The sequence below is a fragment of the Muscardinus avellanarius genome, assembly GCF_963383645.1.
Source record: "Muscardinus avellanarius genome assembly, chromosome: 10".
NCBI lineage: Eukaryota > Metazoa > Chordata > Mammalia > Rodentia > Gliridae > Muscardinus > Muscardinus avellanarius.
Genome location: NC_137796.1, coordinates 61,621,335 through 61,641,321, shown reverse-complemented (window position 1 = coordinate 61,641,321; position 19,987 = coordinate 61,621,335). Strand labels below are relative to the sequence as shown.

General features: G+C 47.7%; 1 protein-coding gene across 2 annotated transcripts in view; it reads left to right on the top strand.

Annotated features, from left to right (window-relative positions):
• TSKS (testis specific serine kinase substrate) overlaps positions 1 to 19,987 on the top strand; it is a gene marked incomplete at both ends in the record, with an annotated part of 29,477 nt that overhangs the window by 5,154 nt on the left and 4,336 nt on the right. The window contains 5 exons of one of the 2 annotated variants that reach the window (XM_080704069.1): positions 16,264 to 16,359; positions 16,544 to 16,627; positions 16,890 to 16,973; positions 17,495 to 17,781; positions 19,283 to 19,477. In XM_080704069.1, coding sequence (XP_080560195.1) covers positions 16,264 to 16,359; positions 16,544 to 16,627; positions 16,890 to 16,973; positions 17,495 to 17,781; positions 19,283 to 19,477 — 746 coding nt within the window. Of the gene's footprint in view, positions 1 to 16,263; positions 16,360 to 16,543; positions 16,628 to 16,862; positions 16,974 to 17,494; positions 17,782 to 19,282; positions 19,478 to 19,987 lie in introns of both variants that reach the window. The other variant, XM_080704068.1, reaches the window with a different exon arrangement.

The window sequence follows — 19,987 nt, the reverse complement described above, 5'->3', positions numbered from 1 at the left end:
GAGAAAGGGGCAAGAGCAGATACTGGCTCCTGCATCTAGCTGCATCAAGAGAGAAAGATGAGGCTGGGCGTGTAGCGCACACTTGTAATCCCAGCATTTGGGAGGCTGAGATAGGAGGATCTAGGTTCGCGGCCAGCCTCAGCTACTTAGTGAGGCCCTTGCAACTCAGTGAGACTCTCTTTCTTTTCTTTCTTTCTTTCTTTCTTTCTTTCTTTCTTTCTTTCTTTCTTTCTTTCTTTCTTTCTCTCTCTCTCTCTTTCTTTCTTTCTTTCTTTCTTTCTTTCTTTCTTTCTTTCTTTCGTACTGGGGATGGAACCCAGGGGCATTCTACCTCCAAGCGACATCCTCAACCCTATTTTTATTCTTTTTTTTTTTTTTTTTGCGGGTCTGGGGATGGAACCCAGGAGCATTCAACCTCTGAGATACAACCCCTGCTCTATTTTTATTCTTTATTTTGAAACCATGTCTCACTGAGTTGCAGAGGGCCTCACTAAGTAACTGAGGCTATCCGCGAACCGCGATCCTCTGGTCTCAGCCTCCCGAATGCTGGGATGACAAGCATGCGCCACCATGCCCAGCTTATTCTTTATTTGGAAACAGGGTCTCACTGAGTTGCAAAGAGCCGCACTTAATAGCTGAGGCTGTCTATGAACCCAGATCCTCCTGTCTCAGCCTCCCAAATACTGGAATTACAAGTGTGTGCCACCACGCCTGGCTCAAGATCCTGTTTCAAAATAAAGAATAAAGCCAGTACTTGGGAGGCTGAGACAGGAGGATCCCAGTTCACTGACAGCTTCAGCTACTTAGTGAGACCTTTTGCAATTTAGTGAGACCTTGTTTCAAAATAAAGAATAAAAAATAGGGCTGAGGGTGTAGCTCAGAGGTAGAATGTCTCTGGGTTCCATCCACAATACCACACCAAAAAAAAAAATAGGATGGGTATTATGGCTCAGATACAGAATTGCCCCTGTGTTCAATCCCCAACTAGAGAGAGAGAGAGAGAGAGAGAGAGAGAGAGAGAGAGAGAGAGAAGGAAGGAGGGAGTAACAGCCATGTAAGAGAGGGACAGGGACCCAGAAAGGGGTGACAAGATCCAGAGAGAGGGATAGAGACCAGAGGTGATAGAGACCCAGGCTGAGAGTGACAAGTCCCTGATGGGAGGAAGGGATGGGGTCAAATGGGGAAGGAGGGGATTCTAGCTCCCATCTTAAGCTGCAACCTAGGGAGCCGCAGAATGGAACTGAGGTGGGACAGGTTCTTTGAAGGTTCCCGATGAATCAGCTGCATAGATGATTGTCAGGTCTTTTGACTTCTGCTCAAGGTCCTTCCCGAGATCCACAGCTTTCCCCGCAGCCACTGCGAGGGTGCATGCTGCCCCGTTGTCCTGTTCTCATTATTTTTAACAGTGCTGACACTAATCACTGTGCCTGGCTACTGATCTGTCAGACTGTCGACCTTGGTTGCCATAGCAAGTGTCATCATTGCCATTTTATGGGAAAGGGAAATGTGGCAGGCTTCAGGCAGGGAACAGGAAAACCTAGTCACACAGCATGTGAGCGGTCATGGAGGGATTTGTCCCCAGGACTCAGGTTCCAGGGCTTACCATGCCCTTCTCAGCCATGGCTGGTGGGCTTGGCCTTCCCCACCACCTCCCTCTGCTGCCAGTGGAGGTGAGGCCACCTCTAGGCACCCTCGCTGCCCCCTTTCCAAAGAAGTATTCGCTTGCAGCCTTCGGGGCCAGTCTAGGTCTATCCCAACAGGAATCCTGAGAAGGTACCTGTGAGAAGCATCTTTATTTCACAGTTAGGGAAACTGAGGCACGGGTGTGCGGTCCCCCTCCCTGAAGCCTCACAGCTAGTTACTGGGAAAAATGAGCTGACCCAGGACCTGTCCCCTAGGTTGCCTGAACTGGTGCCCATATAACCCACCTGAGTCTTCAGTTTAGAAAGGCAGTCTTTGAGCCCAGTGTGTTAGGAAATGCCTGTATTTCCAGTACTTGGGAGACTGAGGCAGAGAGATTCCAGATTTGAGGTCAGCTGGAGCAACTTGGTGAGGCCCTCAGTATTTTATTTATTTATTTATTTATTTATTTATTTATTTATATATTGAGGTACTGGGGATGGAACCTAAGGGCATTCTATCTCTGAACTACACCCCCTGCCCTATTTTTTTCTTTATTTCAAAACAGGGTCTGAGTTGCACAGGGCCTCACTGAGTAGTTGCAGCTGTCCATGAACCCTGATCCTCCTGTCTCAGCCTCCCAAATGCTGGGATTACAAGTGTGAGCCACCATGCCCAGTTTATTTATTTATTTTTTTATTTTTATTTTATTTTATTTTATTTTTTTGCGGGTCTAGGGATGGAACCCAGGGGCATTCTACCTCCGAGCAACACCTGCTGCCCTGTTTTATATTCTTTGTTTTGAAACAGGGTCTCACTGAGTTGCAAAGGGCCTTACTAAGTAGCTGAGGGTGTCCTTGAACCGTGATCCTCCTATCTCAGCCTCTCAAATTCTGGGATTACAAGTGTGCGCCACCACACCCAGCTTATTTTTATTTTATTTATTTTATTTTATTGCAGTACTGGGGATGGAACCCAGGGGCACTGTACCTCCGAGCTACAACCCAAGCCCTATTTTTTAGTCTTTTTATTTTTTGAAACAGGGTCTTACTGAATTGCGAAGGGACTTGGTAAATAGAGAGGCTGTCTGTGAACAGTGATCCTGCAGTCTCAGCCTCCCAAATGCTGGGATTACAAGTGTGCGCCACCATGCCCAGCCTCAGTATTTTAGCTAGACCTTGGATCAAAATAAAAAAGGCTGCAGGTAGAGCTTGAAAGTAGAATCCTTCTGGGTTCTACTGCTTCAAGACAAATGATTCCAAAATTTAAAAGGATAAACCCAAGCCAGGCATGATTTCATACACCTGTAATCCCAGTACTTGGGAGGTTGAGACAGGAGAATCATAGGTTCGAGGCTAGCCTCAGCAAATAGTGAGATTCATCAATTTAGCAAGATCCTATTTCAAAATAAAAGTAAGCCAGGTGTGGTGGCGCACGCTTGTAATCCCTGAGTTTGGGAGGCGGAGACAGGAGGATCTCGCAGGTTCGAAGCCAGCCGCGTTGGCTTAAGAGACCCTGTTTCTAAATACAAAATAGGTCTGGGAGTGCAGCCTAGAGGTAGAAGGGTTTCCAGGAACCCCAGTACCACCAAATAAATAAATAAATAAAAGCAAAAAATAGGGCTCTTGGCATAGTTTGGAGGTAGAATGCCCCTGGGTCACTCCTCAATGCCAATAAATAAATGAAAGAAGGAAGGTAGGTAGGAAAGAAGGGAGAAAGAAAGGAAGGCAGGCAGGCTAAGGGTGTAGTTTAGAGGTAGAATGCCCCTAGGTTCAATTGTTCAGTCTCCAGTATCCCACCACACACAAGCATAACAAAACAAAACGAAAAAACCTGGAGTGGTTTAGCTGGGGGATTCTTTTGTGTGTGTGTGTGTGTGTGTGTGTGGGTCTGGGTCTGAGGATGGAACCCAGAGGCATTAGACCTCCGAGCTATACCCCCTGCCCTATTTTTTATTCTTTATTTTGAAACTGGGTCTCACTGAGTTGCAGAGGGCCTCACTAAGTAGCAGAGGCTGTCCGCGAACCGCGATCCTTCATTCTTAGCCTCCCGAATGCTGGGATTACAAGTGTGTGCCACCACGCCTGGCTAGCTGGGAGGTTCTGATCGAGGGTTCTGATAGTGTGCAGTCAAGATTTGGGCTGTGAGCTGGACATGTTGGTACACATCTGTAATCCCAGTATTTTTTTAATTTTTTGCAGTAGTGGGGATGGAACTCAGGAGTATTTTACCCCCGAGCTCTACCCCCAGCTCTATTTTTTTAATTTCTTTTTTTTTGTGTGTGTGGTGGTGATACTGGGGGTGGAACCCAGAGGCTTTCTACCTCCGGGCTATACTCCCAGACCTTTTTTTTTTTTTTTTGAAACAGGGTCTCACTAAATTGCTGAAAGCCTCACTAAGTAGCTGAGGCTGGCTTCAAACCCCTGCGATCCTCCTGTCTCAGCCTCCCAAGCGCAGGGATTACAAGGGTGTGCCACCACGCCCGGCATTTACTTACTTATTTATTTATTTATTTTGGTGGTACTGGGGCTCCTGGAAGCCCTTCTACCTCTGGGCTACACTCCCACGGGCTGCACTCCCAGACCTATTTTATTACTTTTTTTTTTTTTTTGGTAGTATTGGAGGTGGAACCCAAAGGCTTTCTACCTCTGGGCTATACTCCCAGACCCATTTTATATTTTATTTGGAAACAGGGTCTCACTAAGTTGCTGAGGGCCTCACTAAGTAGCTGAGGCTGGCTTCAAACCTATGCGATCCTCCTGTCTCAGCCTCCCAAGCGCGGGGATTACAAGCGTGCACCACCACACCCAGCTTATTCTTTATTTTGAAACAGGGTCTCACTGAGTTGCAAAGGGCCTCACTAAGTAGCTGAGACTATCTGTGTACCCAGATCTTCCTGTATCCACCTCCCAAATCTGAAATTACAAACATGTGCCACCACTCCAGGCTCATAATCCCAGTATTTGGGAGGCTGAGACAAGAGGATCTAGGGTTCAAGGCCAGTCTCAGCAAGTGAGACTTTTTTTCAAAATAAAAAATAAAACAGGGCTGGGGGGTGGTCTAGCTCAGAGATAAAATGTCCCTGGAACAAAAACTAAAACAAAACAAAACAAAAAAAATTGGCCTGGAGCCAGGCATGGTGACAAACACTTGTAATCCCACCATTTAGGAGGCTGAGACAGGAGGATCCAGGTTTTGCGGACAACCTCAGCTAGTTAGTGAGACCTCTGCAACTCAGTGAGACGGTTTCAAAATAAAGAATAAAAAATTGGGCTGGGGGTGTAGCTCCAAGGTAGAATGCCCCTGGGTTCCATCTCCAGTACTGGGGAAAATTTTTTTTTGGCCTGGGAATCAGGTGAGGTGGATCATGCCTGTAATCCCAAATTCACAGAAGGCTGAGGTAGGAGAAATGCAATTTCTAGATAAACCTGAGCAATTTAGTGCAATCCTGTCTCAAATAAAATAAAACAGTCTGAAAGCACATACTTGTAGTCCCTGTACATGTTAGGCTGAAACAAGACGATTGCATATTCAAAGTCAGTCTCAGCAATTTAGCAAGGTCCTCAGCAATTTAGGGAGACCCTGTCTAGAAATTTTTAAAAAGTGCTAGCTGGATGTGGTGGTTCATGCTTGTAATCCCTGTTCAGACAAGAGGGTTACGGGACTACAAATTGAAGGACAGCCTTCAAGTAGTGAGACTGGTTTTTTGTTTTTTTTTTTTTTTTTTTTTTTTGGTACTGGGGATGGAACCTAGGGGCATTATACCTCTGAGCTACACCTCTAGCCCTATTTTTTAATCCTTTATTTTGAAACAAGGTCTCACTGAGTTGCAAAGGGTCTCACTATGTGGGCTGAGGCTGTCCATGGTTTATTATTTATTTTGAAACAAAGTCTCACTAAATTGCAGACAGTCTCACAAATTTGCAGAAAGCCTCACTAAGTAGCTGATGTTGGCTGCAAACCTGCAATTCTCCTGTCTCAGCCTCCCAAGTACTGGGATTGCAAGCGTATATGCCACCAGCCCAGTTTATTCTTTATTTGGAAACAAGGTCTCACTAAATTTCAGAGAGCCTCACTAAGTAGCTGGGGCTGGCCGTGAACCTCGATCCTCCCGTCTCAGCCTCCCAAGTACTGGGATTACAAACGTGCGCCACCACGCCTGGCTGCTGAGACCCTGTTTCAAAATAAAAATAAACAATAGGGCTAGAGGTGTAGCTCAGAGGTAGAATGCCCCTGGGTTCCATCCCCAGTACCACACACACAAAAGATTTGTGCCAGAGTTGCAGTCATGGAAGACATGACTGAGGCTGGAGGTTTTGCCATCGAGGCAGTGCCCTCCCCTCCTCCCCTGGCCCTTGTTCCTCCCCAGGCTCTGGTTCCTTCCTGGCTGTTGTCTGGAAGCCTCACTAACTCTCCAGAAGTGGCTGTTTTTTGTTTTTTGTTTTTGTTTTTGGTGGCTCTGTGTGTGTGTGTGTGTATGTGTGTGTGTTACTGAGGATGGAACCCAGGGGCATTCTACCTCCGAGCTACACCCCTACCCTAATTAATTAATTAATTAATTAGCAGGACTGGGGATAAAACCCAAGGGCATTCTACCTTCAAGCTACACCCCGTGCTCTGTTTTTTATTCTTTATTTTGAAACAGGGTCTCACTGAGTTGCAAGTCGAGGCTGTTTGTGAACCGCGATCCTCTGTTCTCAGCCTCCCAAATGCTGGGATTACAAGCATGCACCACCATGCCCAGCCTATTTATTTTTTTGAAACCGGGTCTCACTAAGTTGTGGAAGGCCTCACTAAGTAGCTGAGGCTGTCCGTGAACTGCGATCCTCCAGTCTCAGCCTCCCGAATGCTGGGATTACAAGTGTGGCCACTACGCCCAGCTCCAGAAGTGGCTGTTATGACATGACAGCTGTCATTTCCCAGAGCAGGAGGCAGTGAGCAGGAGCCACAGTTCTGGTACTGTGTTGGTCCTGGGGATTGAACCCATGGGTATTTAACCTTCGAGCTACACCCCAGCTCTATTTTATTTTTATTTTGAAACAGGGTCTTTCTAGGTTGATGATGAGTTTCACTACTTGTTGAGGCTGTCCTGGAACCTGTGATCTCCCTATCTCAACCTCGCAAGTACTGGGCAAAGGGCCTCACTAAGTAGTTAAGGCTGTCTGTGAACCGAGATCCTCCTATCTCAGCTTCCTAAATGCTGGGATTACAAGTGTGAGCTACCATGCCCAGCTCTCTGCTTAGTTTTTTTTTTTTTTGTTTGGTTTTTTGTTTTTTTTTTTGTATTTCTTGTATTGTGGGGGATAGAACCTAGGGGCATTCTACCTCCAAGCTACACCCCAGTCTTATTTTTATTCTTTTTTTTTTTTTTTTTTTTAGTGTGTGTGTGGATCTGGGGATGGAACCCAGGGGCATTCTACCTCCAAACTATACCCCCTGCCCTCTTTTTTATTCTGTATTTTGAAACAAGGTGTCACTAAGTAGCTGACGCTGTCCATGAACCATGCATGATCCTCCAGTCTCAGCCTCCCAAATGCTGGGATTACAAGCATGCACCACCACACCCAGCTTCCTGTTTTTTATGCTTATTTTGAAACAGGATCTCACTAAATTGTGGAGGGCCTCACTAAGTAGCTGAGGCTAATCAAAGCCCAGCATGGTGGCGCATGCTTGTAATCCCAACATTAGGGAGGCTGAGACAGGAGGATCATAGTTCGTGGACAACCTCAACTACTTAGTGAGGCCCTTTGCAACTCAGTGAGACCGTTTCAAAATAAAGAATAAGAAGCCAGGCATGGTGGTGCACACTTGTAATCCCAGCATTTGGGAGGCTGAGACCAGAGGATAGCAGTTCGCGGACAGCCTCAGCTACTTAGTGAGGCCTTCTGCAATTTAGAGAGACCCTGTTTCAAAATAAAGAATACAAAATGGGGCAGGGGGAATCCGGGTGTGGTGACACACGCTTGTAATCCCAGCACTTTGGAGGCTGAGATAGGAGGATCACGCAGGTTCGAAGCCAGCCTCAGCTACTTAGTGAGGCTCTCAGCAACTTAGTGAGACCCTGTTTCTAAATAAAGTATAAAATAGGTCTGGGAGTATAGCCCGGAGGTAGAAAAAAGCCCCTGGGTCCACCCCCAGTACCACACACACACACACACACACACACAAAAAAAAAAAAAAAAAAAGGGCAGGGAGTGTAGCTTGGAGGTTGAATGCCTCTGGGTTCTATCCCCAGACCCACAAAAATAAAATAAAATAAAATTGTAATGTTGAAATTAAGTTGGGGGTCATGAAGGAGGCAAATACCAGCCAAGTTGTTAAAGACCTCCTCAATCAATCAACACCTTTGGGCGAAGTCTGCTTACCACTGGGGAAGGGACGGATGACTGAGCAGCAGAGCCGTGCAGTCAGCAGAGTTGCACAGTTGGTTGGCAGAGTCACATGGTCAGAGAGGAAGTACGGATATTCACAGGGGGGGTCTTGGGGTGGAGCTAGCAGTGTGGGAATGTTGATGTTCTTGTGCCATCTGGAGTCTTGTAGCACCTGGAGTCTGTCTTGCGATGTCTGGAGTTTCGAGACACTTGGAGTCTCGCGATATCTCCACTTCTGGCTTCTGGGGTTCTGCCTCCTGTCCCCACTGCGGGGTAGGACCCGACCTATCAAAAATAAAATAAAATAAAACAAAATAAAGAATAAAAGTTGGGCATAGTGGCGCACACATGTAATCAGCATTCAGGAGGCTGTTCTTGGACAGGCTCAGGATTACTAACTGAGGATTACAAGCATGTGCCACCGCACCTGGCTCAAGCTGGGCTTTTTTATTGTTTATTTTGAAACGAGTTCTCACTACCTTGCTGACATTGTCCTCAAACCCACAGCCTTCTGTCTTGACCTCCCAAGTACTAGGATTACAGGTGTGCACGCTGAGCATGGCACAGTATTTATATTACACTTATTTGTAGGGCAATCATGTAATATATTTTGTCCCTCTCTTACAATGGAGGAAAATTGTTCTCTCTATCAGTTTGGCAACTGCAAAAGAAACCAAAATAAGTGGCTTAAGCAAGATAGTGTAGGTTTTTTGTTTTTGTTTTTATTTTATTTTATTTTATTTTCAGTACTAGGGATGAAACCCATGGGTACTCTACCTCTGAGCTACACCCCCAGCAGTCCTTTTTTTTTTTTTTTTTTTTTTTTTTTTTTTGCGGGTCTGGCGATGGAACCCAGGGGCATTCTACCTCTGAGCTATACCTCTGCCCTATTTTTAGTCTTTATTTTGAAACAGGATCTCACTGAGATGCGGAGGGTCTCACTAAGCAGCTGAGGCTGTCCTTAAATCACAATCCTCCTGTCTCAGTCTCCCAAATGCTGAAATTACAAGAATGTGCCATCAACCCCTGCTGGTAGCTAAGTTTTTTAATAAACATCTCAACCAAACTGGGCATGATGGTGCATGCTTGTAATCCTAGTACTTGGGAGGCTGAGACAGGAGGATCACAGGTTCGCAGCCAGCCTCAGCTACTTAGGCCCTCCGCAACTTAGTGACCCTATTACAAAATAAAGAATATAATAAGTCTGGGGGTATATCTCAGATGTAGAATGACCCTGGGTTCTATCCCCAGTGCCACAAAAAGTCTCAACCAGTTCAAAAATGCTGCTTTTCAAATGGAGCAGGTTACTGACTGCTGTGTTCTGGTTGCTCAGCCATTCCTCACGCTACCTGCCAGCCATCGAGAAGAAGAGAGGCGGGGCATGGTGGCGCAAGCTTGGAATCCCAGTATTCGGGAGGCTGAGACAGAAGGATCCGGGTTTGCGGCCAGCCTCACCTACTTAGTGAGGCCCTCTGCAATTTAGTGAGACCCTGTTTCAAACTAAAGAATAAAAAAACAGGGCTGGGGTGTAGCTCAGAGGTTGAATGCCCCTGGGTTCCATCCCCAGACCCATATACACACACACACACCAAAAAAAAAAAAAAAAAAAAAAAAAAGGAGGAGGAGGAAAGGAGGAGGAGGAGGAGGAGGAGCAGGAGGAGGAGGAGGAGGAGGAGAAAAGAGCTAGGCGAGGTAGCACATCCCTGAAATCCCAGTAAATCTCAGTACTTGGGAGGCTCGGACAGGAGGTCGCAGGTGTGCTACTGCCAGCATCACATCAGCTACTTAGTGAGGCCCTCCACAATTTTTTAGTGAGACACTGTTTCAAAATAAAGAATAAACCAGTGTGGTGATGCACGCTTGTAATCCCAGTACTTGGGAGGCTGAGACAGGAGGTAGACAGGAGGATCACTGTTCTCAGCCAGTATCAGCTACTTAGGCCTTCTGTAACTTAGTGAGACCTTGTTTCAAAATAAAAAATAAAAGCTGGGTGTGGTGGCACACCCTTGTAATCCCAGTGCTTGGGAGGCTGAGACAGGAGGATCACGCAGGTTCGAAGCCAGCCTCAGTTACTGAGTGAGGCTCTCAGCAACTTAGTGAGACCCTGTTTCCAAATAAAGTATAAAATAGGTCTGGGAGTGTAGCTCGGAGGTAGAAAAGCCCCTGTGTTCTACACCAGTACCACACACAAAAAAAGAATGTAAATTATAGTGAAATCAAGTTACAAATTTGGCTATTGTAAATTGAAAACCACATAATAATACCATTTACATAAACAGACAATGAGGTCTGACCTGTCGAATCTTCACAGGTGATTGGAATTAGAGACAGAGGCCCACAGCGTCGGGAATTCGGGGATTCAAGCTCCTTCTAACATGTCTTAGCTCAATCTGATGCTCCAACGCGGTGTCAGCTTTACACTCCAAACAGTGGGGATAGAGAAAGGAAGTTCTAGCCGGGCATGGTGGCGCACGCTTATAATCCCAGCATTTGAAAGGCTGAGACCAGAGGATTGTGGTTCGCGGACAGCTTCAGCTACTTAGGCCCTCTGCAACTCAGTGAGACCCGGTTTCAAAATATAGAATAAAAAATTGGGCAGGGGGTGTATCTCGGAGGTCAAATGCCTCTGGGATCCATCCCCACACCCGCAAAAAAAAAAAAAAAAAAAGAAAGAAAGGAAGTTCTTTTTGTGTGTATGTAGCGTTAGAGAGTAACTCAGGGGCATTTACCTGTGAACAAACCCTATTTTATTTTAAAATTATTATTATTTGCAGTCATTACTGGGGTTGGAACCCAGGGACATTCTACCTCCAAGGTACACTCCCAGCCCTATTTTTAATTCTTTTTTATTTTTATTTTTTTGGTGGTACTGGGGGTGGAACCCAGAGGCTTTTCTACCTCCGGGCTATACTCCCAGCCCTATTTTATATTTTATTTAGAAACAGGGTCTCACTAAGTTGCTGAGAGCCTCACTAAGTAGCTGAGGCTGGCTTCGAACCTGCGTGATCCTCCTGTCTCAGCCTCCCAAGTACCGGAATTACAAGCGTGAGCCACCACACCCAGCTTAATTCTTTAATTTAATTATTATTATTATTATTATTATTATTATTATTAATTTGTTTATTTTGCAGTACGGGGGATGGAACCCAGAAGCAGTCTACCTCTGAGCTACATCCCCAACCCTAGTTTTTAATCTTTTTTTTTTTTTTTTGGCGGGTCTGGGGATGGAACCCAGGGGCATTCGACCTCCGAGATACAACCCCTGCCCTGTTTTTTTTTGTTTGTTTGTTTTTTATTTTGAAACCGAGTCTCACTGAGTTGCAGAGGGCCTCACTTAGTAGCTGAGGCTGTCCGCGAACCGCGATCCTCCAGTCTCAAGCCTCCCAAATGCTGGGATTACAAGCGTATGCCACCCGCCCAGCTGTTTTTAATCTTTTAATATTTATTTATTTATTTATTTATTTATTTATTTATTTAGCTGGTCTGGGGATGGAACCCAGGGGCATTCGGCCTCCGAGCTACACCCCCTACCTTATTTTTTATTCTTTTTAATTTGAAACAGGGTCTCACTAAGTTGCAGAGAGCCTCACTAAGTAGCTGAGACTGTCTGCGAACCACAATCCTCCGTTCTCAGTCTCCCAAATTCTGGGATTACTAGCGTGCACCACCACATCCAGGAGGGTATCACTGAGTTGCAAAGGGCCTCGCTAAGTAGCTGAACCAGTCTGCGACCCCAGTCTTACAGTCCTCCTCATGTTGGGATTACAAGGCTGTGCCACCACACCCAGCATCTATACTTTATTTTATTTTATTTTTTGGTGGTACTGGGTGTGGAACCCAGAGGCTTTCTACCTCTGGGCTACACTCCCAGACCTATTTTATATTTTATTTGGAAACAGGGTCTCACTAAATTGCTGAGAGCCTAAGTAGCTGAGGTTGGCTTCAAACCTGTGCGATCCTCCTGTCTCAGCCTCCCAAGCGTGGGGATTACAAGTGTGCGCCACCATGCCCAGCTTACTTTATTTTTTAAAACTGGGTCTCACGTCAGGCATGGTGGTACACGCTTGTAATCCCCGCGCTTGGGAGGCAGAGACAGGAGGATTGTGCAGGTTTGAAGCCAGCCGTGCTGGTTTAAGAGACTCTGTTTCCAAATAAAAAATATAAAATAGGTCTGGGAGTGTAGCCCGGAGGTAGAAGGGTTTCCAGGACCCCAGTACCACAAATAAATAAATAAATAAATAAATAAATAAATAAATAAATAAATAAATATAGGGCTGGGGGTGTAGCTCGAAGGTAGAAGGCCTCTTGGTTCTATCCTTAGTACCACTAACAAAACAAAAACAAAACTGTGTCTCACTAAATTGTATAGAGCCTCACTAAGTAAGTAGCTGAGGCTGGCTGTGAATCCAAATCCTCCTGATTTGGCTTTCCAAGTACTGGGATTAAAAGCATGGACCAAAGCCAGGCGTGGTGGTGCAAGCTTGTAACCCCCGCGCTTGGGAGGCTGAGACAGGAGGATCGCATGAGTTCAAAGCCAGCCTCAGCTACTTAGTGATGAGGCTCTCAGCAACTTAGGAGACCCTGTTTCCAAATAAAATATAAAGAAAGGTCTGGGAGTATAGCCCAGAGGTAGAAAGCCTCTGGGTTCCACCCCCAGTACCACCAAAAAAAAAAAAAAAAAAGCATGGACCACTACGTCTAACTTATATTTTATTTTATTTGTTTTTATTTATTTATTTTTGCGGTACTGGGGATGGAACCCAGGGGCATTCTACCTACAACCTACACCCTCAGCCCAATTTTTTTTTTTTTTTTTTTTTTTTTTGGTCTGAGGATGGAACCCAGGGGCATTCAAACTTCGAGCTACACCGTCCTTGCCCTATTTTTTATTCTTTATTTTGAAAGAGGGTCTCACTGAGTTGCAGAGGGCCTCACTAAGTAGCTGAGGCTATGCGAACTGCGATCCTCTGGTCTCAGCCTCCCAAATGCTAGGATTACAAGTGTGCGCCACCACGCCTGGTCCCAATTTTTTTTTCTTTCTTTTGAAGGTCTGGGGATGGAACCCAAGGACATTCTACCTCCGAGCTACACCCCCAGCCCTATTTTTTAGTCATTATTTTGAAAGAGGGTCTCACTGAGTTGCAAAGGGCCTCTACTTAGTGAGCTGAGGCTGTCCATGAACTGCGATCCTCCTGTCTCAGCCTCCCAAATACTGGATTTACAAGCATGTGCCACCACACCTGGCTCCGGCTTGTATTCCCCGTACTGGGGATTAAATCCAGGGTCATTCTACCTCTGAGCTACACCCCCAGAAATGTTCTTTATTTTTTTGTTTTTTGAAACAGCATCTTACTAGGTAGCTGAGAGTTTCACTACTTGCCGAGGTTGTTCTTGAACCTATGGTCCTCTTTGTCTCAGCCTCAGCCTCCCAAGTACTGGAGTTATAAGCATGTGCCATGTCCAGCTAAATCAGACATTTATTTATTTAGTTAGTTATTGCAGGTCTGGGGATGGAACCCAGAGGCATTTGACCTCCAAGCTATGCCCCCTGCCCAATTTTTTATTCTTTATTTTGAAACAGGGTCTCACTGAGTTGCGGAGGGCCTCACTAAGTAGCTAAGGCTGTCCGTGAACCGTGATCCTCTGGTCTCAGCCTCCTGAATGCTGGGATTAGAAGTGTGTGGCACCACGCCTGGCTTGCTTATTTATTTATTTATTTATTTATTTATTTATTTATTTATTTATTTTGGTGGTATTAGGGATGGAACCAAGAGACATTTCACCTCCAAACTATACCCCAGCCTTTTTTTTTGGCAGTATTTGGGATGGAAACCAGGTTCATTCTACTTTGGAGCTACATCCCCAGTTCTATTTTTAATTCTTTATTTTGAGACAGTCTTACTGAGTTGCAAAAAGCCTCACTAAGTAGCTGAGGCTGTCTGTGAAGCGTGGGCCTCCTGTCTCAGCCTCCCAAATGCTGGAATTACTAGCGTGTGCCTCCATGCCTGGCCCCAGCCCTATTTTTTATTTTTTATTTTGAAATAGCATTTCAGTAAGTTGTGGAGGGCTCACTAAGTAGCTGAGGCTGTCCACAAACCTGCCATTCTCCTGTTTCAGCCTCCCAAATACTTGGATTACAAACTATTTTATTTTTATTTTGAAGCAGGGTCTTGCTAGGTTGATGAGTCTCAGTACTTGGCTGAAGCTGTCTTCAAACCTCTGACCCTCCTGTTTTAGATTCCTAAGTACTGGGATAACAGGCGTGTACCATAGGTGGCTCCTTTGTGAAATGGACAGCACATTCTACTTCTAGAGGCTAAATAAATTATGCCTTTAAAAGAAAAAAAAAAGAGGCCGGGCATGGTGGCGCATGCTTGTAATCCCAGCATTCCGGAGGCTGAGACAGGAGGATCGCGGTTTGCAGACAGCCTCAGCTACTTAGTGAGGCCCTCTGCAACTCAGTGAGACCCTGTTTCCAAATAAAATATAAAATAGGTCTGGGAGTATAGCCCGGAGGTAGAAAGCCTCTGGGTTCCTCCCCCAGTACCACAAAAAAAAAAAAAAAGAAAGAAAAAAAGAAAGCTTGGTGTGGTGACCTACGCTTGTAATCCCAGTATTTGGGAGGCTGACACAGGAGGATCGCAGGTTCACAGCCAGCTCTAGCTACTTAGTGAGGTCCTCCACAACTTACTGAGACCCTGTTTCAAACAGAAAATTAAAAATAGGGATGGAAGCCAAGTGTGGTGGCACACACTTGTAATCCCAGCATTCAGGAGGCTGAGACCCAAGGATTGCAGTCGCGGACAGCCTCAGCTACTTAGTGAGGCCCTCTGCAACTCAGTGAGAGCTGGTTTCAAAATAAAGAATAAAAAATTGGGCAGGGGGTGTAGCTCAGAGGTCAAATATCTCTGGGTTCCATCCCCAAACCCTCAAAAAAAAAAAAACACTAAAAAATAGGGCTGATGGTATAGCTCTGAGGTAGAATGCCACTGGGTTCTACCCCTAGTACGAAAGAAAGAAAGGAAGAAAGAAAGAAAGAAAGAAAGAAAGAAAGAAAGAAAGAAAGAAAGAAAGAAAGAAAACCAGAAAGCCAAGCCAGCCTTAGCTACTTATTGAGGCCCTTTGTAAGTCCATGAGACCGTTTCAAAATAAAGAATAACCTGGGTATGGTGGTGCATGCTTGTAATCTCTGCATTTGGGAAGCTGAGATGGGAGGATCGGCAGATTCATGGACATCCTCAGCTATTACTTAGTGAGGCCCTTTGCAATTCAGTAAGACTGTTTCAAAATAAAAAATAGGGCTAGAGGTATAGCTTGGAGGTAGAATGCCTCTGGCTTCCATTCCCAGTACCACACACACAAAAAAAGAATAAAAATAAATAAATAAATAGCTGGACATGATGGCACATGCTTGTAATCCCAGTACTTGGGAGGCTGAGATAGGAGGATCGCAAAGGTACTAAGCCAGCCTCAGCTACTTAGGTTTTCAGCAGCTTATAGATACCCTGTTTCCAAATAAAAATATAAAATAGGTCTGGGAGTGTAGCCTGGAGTTAGAAAGCACCTGGGTTCCATCCCCCAGTGGAACAAAAATAAAAAAAAACATAAAATAAAATAAATAAATCATAAAAATTAGAGTGCCCCTGGGTTCAATCCCCAGTTCCGGGGCAGGGGGCGGGGGGATCAAAGTAGTACCACCCCTGACCAAAGTCATATATGGTTTCAGGGTAAAATCAAGGCTTAAAGCTGAGCCTTTCATGGTGGCTCACACCTGTAATCCCAGTACTTGGAAGACTGAGACAAAAAGATGGCAGGTTTGAGGCCAATCTCAGCAATTTAGCAACCTTCTTTCAAAATAAAAAACAGGAAGCCGGAGAGTGGTGGTGCACTGTTTGTAATCCCAGCATTGGGGAGGCTGAGACTGTAGGATCCAGGTTGGAGGACAGCCTCCGCCCTACTTAGTGAGGCCCTTCGGAACTTAGTGAGACCTTGTTTCAAAATAAATAATAAAAAAATAAAAATAGGGCAGGGGGTATAGCTCGGAGGTCGAATGCCCCTGGGTTCCATCCCAGACCCACAAAATATAATAAAAATAAATAAAATAGGGCTAGAGCTCAGAGGCAGAACCCCTTGGATTCAATAATTCAACACACACACACACACACGCACACACACAGAGTGCAAACCCAGCCTCCCAGTTCTAGAATTTTTCTTGGGGTTGGCTTTTGTCTCCACGCACTCACTGAACCACCTGTCTCCCATTCTCCCCCAGAGTGGGGTCAACAGTGGATTGGTCCGGGCCAAAGACTCCATCACCAGCTTGAAGGAAAAGACCACTCGGGTTAACCAGCACGTACAGACCCTGCAGGTTCGAGCCTCCTCTTTCTTTCCAAAGCCTCCACTTCCTCCCGGGTAAAGTTCCTGTCTTAGATGGAACCCACTCCCCACTCAGCACATCCATAGCCCAGCTGGGGGGCTTGAGGCTCAGGAGAGAAAGGGACCTTCCTCGGCCCCACCTGCCCTGGCTGATGCTTCTCTTTTCCTTGCTCCAGAGCGAGTGTTCTGTGCTGAGCGAGAATCTAGAGAGAAGGCGACAGGAGGCGGAGGAGTTGGAGGGGTACTGCAGTCAACTCAAGGTGAGCTGGCAGGGACGGGAATTGGGGGGTAGGAAGAGGATGGGAAGGCAGAGGGGGAAGGGAGTGAGGAGGGGGCACCAGAGAGGCGGGAGGAGGCGGAGGGTGAGCTAGGACAGGTGGGCTAAAGCGGATCCCTTTACCCAGCTGGTAAGTGGGTCCTGCCTGGGAGGTGGATAGCAAGGCATGGAAATTAGCGAGACTAAGGGTGGGGAGCGGAACTGGAATGGGAAGGCAGGGCCCCCGCCCTGGTGTCCTGACCCAGGAGAACTGCCGCAAGGTGACCCGGTCAGTAGAAGATGCTGAAATCAAAACCAACGTCTTGAAGCAGAACTCTGCCCTATTGGAGGTAAGGGGCTCCCAGGATTTGTGGGAAGATTGAACGCACGAGGGACTTGAGGTACACTACAAATGGGGCTTTCTGCCCTCCCTGAGCTCACCGCGACACTCAGCAGGAGCGATTTGAATGAGGCTCCCACACCCAGGCAGGGACCCTGTCCCAGAGACAGAGAGACTCAGGCTGGATTATCGAGTGAGAATGCCCGTTCTGCCCACATACATGGTCGCTCATTTTCCCACGAAATGTTGAGACAACGTCAGTGGTGTTCGTCCTAAACGGCAGGGACTAGTGTTTGACAGACTCGTAGGAGGACTGGAGTGAGGGAGAAGGCTGGATGGAGCCCTGGAAGCAGGCTAGGGGAGTCTTCATTTGAACTCCATGTAAACTTTGAGCGGTGCTTCCCAGCATCCTATCCCCACACCCACTCACTTTACAAACCCGGGGCTCCTGGGGAGGATCTGGGAGTGGAGGTGGTTGCCGGAGGAAAGGGGCTGGACGCCGTGACTCCCCCTCCCTCCTTCCCTGACCAGGAGAAGCTTCGATACCTGCAGCAACAACTGCAGGATGAGACGCCGCGGAGGCAAGAAGCCGAGCTGCAGGAGCTGGAGCAGAAACTGGAGGCTGGCCTCTCCCGGCACGGCCTGGGCCCCGCCCCTCCGAGCCAGGGCTCCTCCGGCTCTCCCGGGAGCCCCGACGACCCCCCGCGGCCGCGCGGCCTGGCCCCCGGAGGCTGGGGAATGGGGCCCAGGGCAGGGGAGGGGCCCTATGTGAGCGAGCAGGAGTTGCAGAAGGTCTCCGCCGGCCTGGAGGAGCTGAGGTGGGCTGGGCCCAGGTGGAGGAGCTAGGGTGCGTGGGGCCTGGGGGTGGAGTTAGAGTGGCTGACGTGGGCGGGGCCTAGGGCCAGGTGGGCGGGGCCCGTGGATGGGTGGGGCCTTGAGGGGCTAAGGTGGGTAGGACCTAGAAGGTAGAGCCTGGGGAAACCGAGGTGCAAAGGGCTTAGGGATGGAGTCTCAGGGACTCTGAGGTGGGCAGGGCCCGGGGATGAGTTTCCAGAAGTTAGAGTGGGCGGAGCTTAAAAGTAGAGCCTCGCGAACCTAGGTGGGCGGGGCCTAGAATGAAACATTGAGTTGCAATGGGCGGGGCTGAGTGTCTCTAGACGATTTTAGGACCTGCGGGACTCCAAAAAACGTGTGTGTGTGTGTGTGTGTGTGTGTGTGTGTGTGTGTGTGAGAGAGAGAGAGAGAGAGAGACAGACAGACAGACAGACAGACAGACAGACTGGGGATTAAAGCCAGGATTTTTACCTCCGAGCTACACTCCCAGCCCTGTTTTATTTTTATTTGGAAGCAGGATCTCGCTAGGTTGATGAGAGTCTCACTAGCTGAGATTGTCCTCAAACTTGGGACCCTACTGAATCAGCCTCCCGAGTACTGGGATTACAGGCGTACGCCACCACACCCGGCTCTCGAAAAACTAATTTTATTTTTATTTATTTTGGGGGGGCGTCTGGGGATAGAACCCAGGGGCATTCGACCTCTGAGCTACAGCCCCTGCCCTATTTTTTATTCTTTATTTTGAAACCGGGTCTCACTGAGTTGCAGAGGGCCTCACTAAGTAGCTGAGGCTGTCTGCGAACCGTGATCCTCCGGTCTCCGCCTCCGGAATGCTGGGATTACAAGCGTGCGCCACCACGCCCGGCTATTTATTTACTCTTTGTGGTACTGAGTCTGAAACCCAAGGGCTTTCTACCTCCGGGATACTCCCAGACCTATTTTATACTTTATTTGGAAACAGGGTCTCACTAAATTGCTGAGAGGTTCACTAAGTAGCCGAGGCTGGCTTTGAACCTGCGCGATCTCAGCCTTCCAAATACTGAGATTACAAGCATAAACCACCACGCCCGGCTTTTTATACTTTATTTTGAAACAGGGTCTCACTGAATTGCAAAGGGCCTCACTAAATTGGAGAGGGCCTCACTACCGCCCGGCTAATTTTGAAGTTTCTGATTGGTGTTTGTCTAAACGGTGGTGGGCGGGGCTTGAGGAGGGAGGACCTTGGGGACTCCAGGCTGAGTGGGCGGGGTAGAGAGAGCACTGCCTTAGCGCGGTGGTGTCAGCAGGAACCGTGGTGCAGATTTGGGACCTAACAGGGAAGCCTCAGAGTGGCTGACAAGGAGCTCGATAAAGCAGAGCTCTGGAGGGACACTGGCAGATTTCAACAAATGAGCGGCACAAGAGAATTTGGGGACCGGCTGGGTGGGGTCGATGGCGGTGCGACCACATCTAGTCCCCACCAGAACCCCCCTTCCTTCCTTCCAGGAGGGAGGTGTCGTCGCTGACCGCGCGGTGGCATCAGGAGGAGGGAGCGGTGCAGGAGGCCCTGAGGCTGCTCGGGGGCCTGGGAGGCAGGCTCGACGGCTTCCTGGGCCAGTGGGAGCGGGCTCAACGCGAGCAAGCACAGACGGCGCGGGGATTGCAGGAGCTGCGAGGTCGGGCAGACGAACTGTGCACCATGTAAGGGCCGGGACCAGAGCGTGGGCCGGGGCTAGGGAGAAGGACCCGAAAGGGCGAGGCGGAGCCATCCCGAGGATGGGGTCTTGAGGGAAAAGGGTGGGCCAATCGGATGGGACCTGAGTGTTCCGGAGTAATTATTTTTTATTTTTTATGGGCAGTAGGGATTGAACCTAGAGGCATTCGACCTCCAAGATACGCCCCCGCCCTGATTTTATTTATTTGGAAATAGGGTCCCACTAGGTTTCTGAGAGCCTCCCTATGTTGCCGAGGCTGGCTTTGAACCTGTGATTCTCCTGTCTCGGCCTCCCAAGTATTGGGATTACAAGCTTGCGCCAACGCGCTTGGCTCAGAGCGTATACTAACCCAGGAAGCGCCGAGTAGACAGCAGGAGGGGCATACCATACACAATAAACCCTGGAGTTGGGGCCAGTTAGAGAAGGGGTGTGATCCATACCTTAAAAGGAGCAGAGGAGGACCACAGGACCCGGGGGGATAAAATTAGAAAGCAAA